Source organism: Motacilla alba, chromosome 2 (assembly GCF_015832195.1).
Source record: "Motacilla alba alba isolate MOTALB_02 chromosome 2, Motacilla_alba_V1.0_pri, whole genome shotgun sequence".
NCBI classification, from domain to species: Eukaryota; Metazoa; Chordata; class Aves; order Passeriformes; family Motacillidae; genus Motacilla; species Motacilla alba.
Genome location: NC_052017.1, coordinates 2161557 through 2168773, shown reverse-complemented (window position 1 = coordinate 2168773; position 7217 = coordinate 2161557). Strand labels below are relative to the sequence as shown.

The 7217-nt window shown below is 50.9% G+C and overlaps 1 protein-coding gene across 1 annotated transcript; it reads right to left on the bottom strand.

Moving 5' to 3' along the window:
* Window positions 1-329: 329 nt before the first annotated feature.
* IBA57 (iron-sulfur cluster assembly factor IBA57) lies at window positions 330-6849 on the bottom strand. The gene is given in 4 exon segments (XM_038129511.1): window positions 330-1986; window positions 3956-4299; window positions 6492-6563; window positions 6565-6849. Coding segments are annotated over 4 exon segments (987 nt in total). The 5' UTR covers window positions 6744-6849; the 3' UTR covers window positions 330-1594.
* Window positions 6850-7217: the final 368 nt, after the last annotated feature.

Below are 7217 nucleotides of genomic sequence, written 5' to 3'. Positions count from 1 at the left end.
TTGTTCACCCCAGGACAATAAAACCATTCTGAGCAGCCTCTGCACAATGGGTGGCAGAGGAAAAGCTGCTTCAGGCAGAGCTGGGCAGCACAGCCTCATCTTTGTGGCCTCTGTTGGATCCAGTTTCATTTATTTTCCCAGCAGAAAGACTCTGGTACCAATCCCACAGCTGACCAACAGTCTAAGGCATGGTTCTTGTCAGCAAACAACCTGAAAATGCATTTACTCTGTTGTGTGTCTTCACATCAAGCAAAAAATAGGCATCTTCTGTTTCAGATGAGTCCCATTTAAATCAGAGGAAATAATTAATGAGGTATTCCACAGCATCATTTTACAGCAACCATAGAATTTTAATCAATATAAGCATTTTTGTACAGACAAATTCCTTTCACAGTAACACTGAAACAGAGGCAGAATATTATTTTGGACGGGTTTTGTTACAAATATTCATGCAAAGGCTGTTTTGGTTTTGTTTTGGACAATGTGGGATCTCACCTGGGCAGCTCTCTCATCGTGTAATGGATTGATTACAATACAAAAATAAAAAGGGTTCCTATAAATCACTGCAGGTTGACAGGGTCAGGAGGCACAGAGCTCGTTGGCTTTGGAAAAAGAGAGGAATACGTTGCAGCAAGAAGAAAAATTGGAGAAGCAGGGGAGTGTTGGCAGCCAGAAAAACTGAAGCAAAGAAATGCCCAGGCATTGGGCTGCTCTGAAAACCCTGGGCGTGGTGGATGGAGAAAACCCGAGCTGCAGGTGGCAGCAGGGACAGGGTGAGTGGCACAGAAAGAGCCAGAACACGGTGAAAATCCTCCCGCAGCAAGGCGAGGCTGAGCCAGCACAGTGGCATTGAAAATATCCCTCTGCTCTCCCAAAAAAATGGTTTGAGAGAAGGGAATCAGAGGAACTGGCTCTGCTCCCTCCACTGGCACCAAAGCAGGGGGCAGGACAGGAGGTTTGAGACCTTTCTTAGCCAGCTGGGGTGAGTTAAAACCAAGGTCTGACTCGTGAAGCACCCTTGCTGAACACAGTTCCTGTGGTGGGAAGAAACACCAGCCCCATCAGCAAGTGGAAGAATCTCAATGCAAGGAGCAATTTGCAGCAAAAAACGTCAGCCTGAGAATACATCTTAATAAGAGCAGCATGATCTCCACTCAAAAAAAAATTAGAATTATAGAATAGAATTATAATGCCTCAGAATGGTTATTCTGAACTGAAAAAATCAGTGCATGGAACAGGGAAACTCCTGATCCCATTGCTTGGGAGAGCACAGTCTGAGGGAGTGAGTGTCAGCCGGGAGATCCGTCCAGAGTCCAACCCAACAACACAGGGCACCCCCTAAATACATAGGGTCCCAACAACTCATGGCCCCCCTAAAAAAGTGGGGATTACCCTCAGGAAAAGCTGCAAAATCCAAATCCTGCAATCCAAATCTGCAAAATCCAGACCCTGGATTTTTCTCTCCGTGGCAGATCCAACCCAGTGATCTGCCACAGCTTTGGCTTCTTGCTGTGAGGAATCCTGCAAGACTTCCCCACCAAACAGCAGCATTCCCAGATTCCCAACCCAACCTGTCCCTAAGCTGCTCCCTCCCCTACTTAGCAGCAGCTTTGGGCCACCACTGGGGCGTGGTGGCTCTGAGCTCCACCCTGTCCCCTGGCAGCTGGATGCAGAGCGGCTCGTGGAGGTGAGCCAGCCTCAGCAGGGCTATGCCCAGCTCTCCTCCTCCAGCACGGAACCTTCCAGCACGTTTCCCTGCCTGGGTGAGGATCTCGGCACCCTCAGGGATGCCAGCAGCGGGAAGGGGCCCCGGGAAGCTGACGGGCAGCAGGCGCTTGCGGATCACGCCCATGTGGTGGGTCCTGGCCGTCAGCTCCTGCCCGATGTAGCAGCCCTTGGTGAAGCTGATGCCGTTCATGAAGGCCAGGTTGGATTCCAGGGGGAGGGCGACTCCAGGGGGGAGATCCTTCACCCCTTCAGGGATTCCTAGGGTGAGAACAAAGGCAGCAGGTTGGTGCCTTGAGGATGATCTAGAACAGAGGCTAGGCTGAGCTGGAATAGCATAGGAATGTGCCCCTTGCTGATGGAGTGACCAAGCTATCCTTTGTCCCCTTAAAAAGGAAAGAAGCCCAGAAGTTTCCTGTCACCAGGATATTTTATGAAAATCCTTTGCTGGGATTTTCTTCTCCTGAAAAGCTGAAGAGCCTCAGGAAAGAAATGTAAACAATAACTGCTGCTGCTGTGGAATGCAGCAGGTGCTTCTTTAATTGGTCCATGTGAGGTGTTTCTAATTAATGACCAATCAAAGATGCAGCTGGATCAGACTCTCTGAGAGTCACCAGCCTTTGTTATTCATTCCATTCTATTCCTGTCCAGCCTTCTGATGAATCCTTTCTCTCTATTCTTTTAGTGTAGGTTTAACATAGCATTTTTAATATAATATATATAATAATACAATAAATCAGCCTTCTGAAACATTGAGTCAAGGTTCTCATCTCTTCCCTCGTCCTGGGACCCCTACAAATCCCAGTTTCTCTCCTCAATTAGGTAAAAAGACATCTCATAGGCTTGGGGGACTTCACCTCAAACTTAAGGATAGCTAATTGGACAGGAGCCAAAAGGTCCCACCTGAGCAATTTACTAGAAAAATAAGAAAACAGAGAAACTAATGGCTTTTGTGAGGAGTTTTACCAGGGGCAAAGAACTCTTGCCCTGGCTCTATTTTTCTCTGTAAAGAGTTCTGTTATTTTGCCTTTTATTAAACGTTTTTGTTTCTAACACTGCCACAGAAGCCATCCTGCTGGTTTTATGCCTTCTAAGGTAGCTGAGCTATCTTGGGTGTGAAATACACCTCCAAGAGCTTATGAGACCTGGCTCCAAGAAACCCATATTTCAGAATAGAAATAACAAAGACTAGAAAGAATAAAGCAGGGATTTATTTAAAAGGCCTCCATGGATGCACCTTGGGCAGCACAAGAGCCCAGCCAGGGCTGCACCCAAGATCAACCCAAATGGTCCCAAAATGCACGAGCGCTCCCGGGGTCTCTCCCTTGGCTCAGCTCTGCTCCATTTGCACCTTGCAGTTCATTGTCCCATTCCAGCTTTAGCCCAGGCACTCCCACCCTGCTTGTTTTTCTCTCTGCAGCCCACGCTGTTTGTGCTCCTGGGCTGAGCTTTGGATCATTTGTCCTTGGTGCCCAGCTGGAGCAGGAATTGTTTTGTCTCCCTGCTCTGTGCAGAGAGCTCAGCATCCCCTGATGTGAACCCAGCCCCACACACTAAAGCAGCACAGAACCTGAAAATAGAAAAGCTAAACCTGAGGCTTCAGGGTAAATGCTGTTCCTCGTTAGATTTGTGCTATGAATTGTTTGGCTCATTCCCAGTTTGATTTTCCAACCCAAAGGGATCCCAGTTTCAGCACAGGACCATCATCTTTCCCTCCTTCACATCGTTCCCAATTAGTTTAATCCTTTATCAGCATGGACACACTGAAATCAAAGGCACTGGGGCTCCCAGGACTGAGATCCCTGTCCAGTCTCCCTGACCGTGGAATTAAGTCAGCAAATCCAGCCACAAAGTTTTTAGGAAGCCAAGTCTGGGTGTTTCCTTTTCCTTCCTCAGCAACAAGCAAACACCTGGGCTGTGCATCATCCCAAAACAATCAAAATTACTCCAACCACAGAAGCTTCTCTCTAAGAAAATGAATAATCCTGGCTTTCTTTTAGCATTCCTGACCAATCCCCATAATGTAAGAGAAAATTATACCCAAACACTGCCACCAGACAGAATTATAACCACCAGCTCGCTTTAATACTCAAAGTAGCAATTAATACATCTATTAATGAGCAAATTTAATGCATTAAAACATGAGAATGAAGGGTTTATAACTTATTACTGCCTTAAATCAGCATGTGGACTCCCAAAACCCACAGTGCAAAACAGGGCTTGGCTTTACCTTGTTTATACCTGTGCCTGTGGTAATCCTGAACGTCTCCAACTTGGCTGCCAGGGATAATCTCAGACAGATTTGCTCCTTTCTTTGCAATCAGTCTCCAGCCCATGACTTCTGCCCTGGGGTCAGGGGTTAGGAGCAGAGCCTGGTCTGCACATTTTGGGAGGGAGCTGGTGTCCCCAGGCTGTTCCCCAGGGATGACAGCCCACAGGGAGAGGTCGGGGCAGGGGGTGATGGTGACTTTCCTGCGGATCTTGTAGAGTTTCAGGTGTTTCTGGATGGAGTCCAGGACGCTGCTGTCGCACTCCAGCAGGATGTGAGGCTCCTCTGCTGCACTCCTGTGGAGCCTAAAAAGAACAAATCACACCCCCAAGGTCAGGAAAACAGACACCCACAGCAGCAGGAGCCAAAGTTGGGTATTTATTTGGATCCCGGTGCAAATCCACACAGGGATCTCTGGATTTGCACAGAAATCCAGACATTTCTGTGCAGATTTCTGGATGGCACAGAGGGAGCAGCACCCACATCCCACAGTGAAATACCTGAGCTGTTTCAGCCAGCTGCTGTGGCTTCCCTAGCAAACACTGCCCTCACTTCTCCCAGGGGCAGAAACAGGTCTGCCCACGTGCAATCCTCTATCCTGACCAACAGTCACGGGAATTCCACAGAATAATGAGGTTGGAAGAGACCTCCAAGATCATCGAGTGCAACCTATGCCCTAAGACCTCAACTAGACTAGAGCACCAAGTGCCATGTCCAGTCTTTTTTTAAATCCAGAGACGGTGATTCTACCACCTCCCTGGGAAGAGCATTCCAGTACTTTATTATTCTTCTGGTGAAATTTTTTTTTCCTAATATCCAACCTATACCTTCCCTGCCGTAGCCTGAGACTGTGTCCTCTGGCTCTGTCTGGTGCAAGAGACCGACCCCCACCTGTCTACAACCTCCCTTCAGGAAGCTGTAGAGAGCAACAAGGTCACCCCTGAGTCTCCTTTTCTCCAGGCTGAGCACCCCCAGCTCCCTCAGTGGTTGCTCTCAGGGTTTGTGTTCCCAGCCCCTCTCCAGCCTCGCTGCCTCCTCTTGTGAGATACAAAGCTGTGTTTGGTGTCAGGTACACACAAGCGTGTGTGCTTGTGATTATGATATGTGTGGAAACTGATCATGGGACAATTAAAGGATGAATTCCAAAAAAATAACTGAGAGAGTAAAGCATAAAAGAAGGCCTTTGAACTTATCCTTTGTTTGCAATTAACTTTTATAGAATCTGAATTAAAGCTTTAAGGATGTTGCTGCTGGACGGGAACTTTTTGCACGTAGCTAAGGATTAAACAGCTTTGCAATAATAACCTTTAGAATATTGCTCGTAGTAAGGAGCTTTGAAAATATAAGTTTAGAATATATGTAAAGGAAATATGCTTATCTCAACACCTTAGCAAAACAGTAAAAAGCAGCTTGAGAAAGGAAGATGAACATCAACCCAAGGATTGATAGCTTCGACCAAGGGAAGCTGGACATCACTGCTATGAGATTTATAGTCTTTGCAATTAAAAGGTGGGCCCACATCTGGAGTCTGGACCGCACCAGCTGGAAGACCTCTTTCTTCTTTCGGAAGTCGGACCCCACCATCTGGGAATACTCCTTTCTGGGGTACATCCTGAGAAAAACTGACTCACAATAGTGTATAGAATTGTGACGTAAAAATTGGGAATAGAAACTGCTGAAAAAAAGCTTATGTGTACCCCTAAAAATATCTGTACGCCCCAACCATCATGGTGCAGTTGGAGGGAAAACTTCCCCCACTGTACCCAGCGCTGTTTTGCTCATACTTTACCACATTAATTAATAAATTGATTGCTGCTTGAATATTGGCCTAGTCAAGCTTCTTATTTATAACACTCTGGCCGCGCTCGAGCGTCTCAACGTCCTTCCCAAGCTGAGGGGCCAGAGCTGGGCACAGCTGGGGGAGAAGCTTCATTCAGCTGTGCCTTCCACTGTCACACAATCCCAGGATGGATTTGGGTTGGGAGAGACCTTAAAGCCCATCCAGTGCCACCCCTGCCATCGCAGGGACACCTTTCACCATCCCAGGCTGCTCCAAGCCCTGTCCAGCCTGGCCTTGGGCACTGCCAGGGATTCAGGGGCAGCCACAGCTTCTCTGGGCACCATATGCCAGGGCCTCACCACCCTGCCAGGAAAGAATTCCTTCCCAAAATCCCATCTGTGCCGCTGGAAGGCCTCGGAGCTGTCCCTGGAGCTCTCTCCTCTCTAGGTGAGCACCCCCAGCCCTCAGAGCCCGTCTCCAGAGCGGAGCCAACACCCGCACGGGGCGATATCGCAGCCATCACACTCCTCTGCTGCGGCGATCCCCAGAGGCTGCACTGAGTGATGGCACACGCCCACGGAGGAAGCGCTTTTTTGCACATTGATTTTGACATTTTGGCATTTTAGCCGGAATTGTCCCACGGCGGTGACAGGAGCCACCCCCCGCCACCCCGTAATGGTCTCTCCCCCCCCCCCCGGACGCGCCGCTTGGTCTCACCTGTACAGGATGACGTCATAGAGGCAGCGGCCCTGCACGTTCAGCGCGTGCGCGTAGAGCGAGGGGGGGGGCGTCGCCCTCCGCCACCAGCTGCGTGACGTCATTGGTGAGCAGCCCCTGCAGGAAGGCGGCGGCCTCGGCGCCCCTCACGCCCAGCAGCGCCCGGCCCAGCGGGAAACAAGCGGCGGCCGCGCCCCGCCGGCCCCGGCACCACCGGCGCAGCCCGGGCGCCGTTATTGCCCTCACCAACATGGCGGCGCCGTCAAAGAGTCCCCCCACCGCCGCCGCCCGCCGCCGCCGCCGCCATCTTGTGTGCGTCCGCCGGGAGGGCGACACCTGCTGGCGGGGCCGCGGCACCGCCCCCTTTCCGGTAACCACGCCCTCTCTCCCTTTAGACCACGCCCCCGCAATAGACTCAGCCGCTCTCATGACCACGCCCATGTCTCGTAGCCACGCCCCCCGGTTTTGGCCACGCCCCCGGCGTTCGGGCGATCCCAGGGAGGAATTTGGGAACCCCCCGGGATCCCCGGGATCCCCGGCCCTGGAACAGCGAGGGAACAGCTCCGAGCGCGCCCGCGGGTCGGCTGCGGGCTCCATCGGGGGCTGCCCAGCCCGGCTCTGCTGTCCCGGCTGCTCCCCGTGTAAATGGAGAATCAGCCGGGCTGGAAAGGAGCTCCGGGCTCATCGAGTGCAGCCGTGCCGAGCAGAGCATGGCACGGCCAGTCA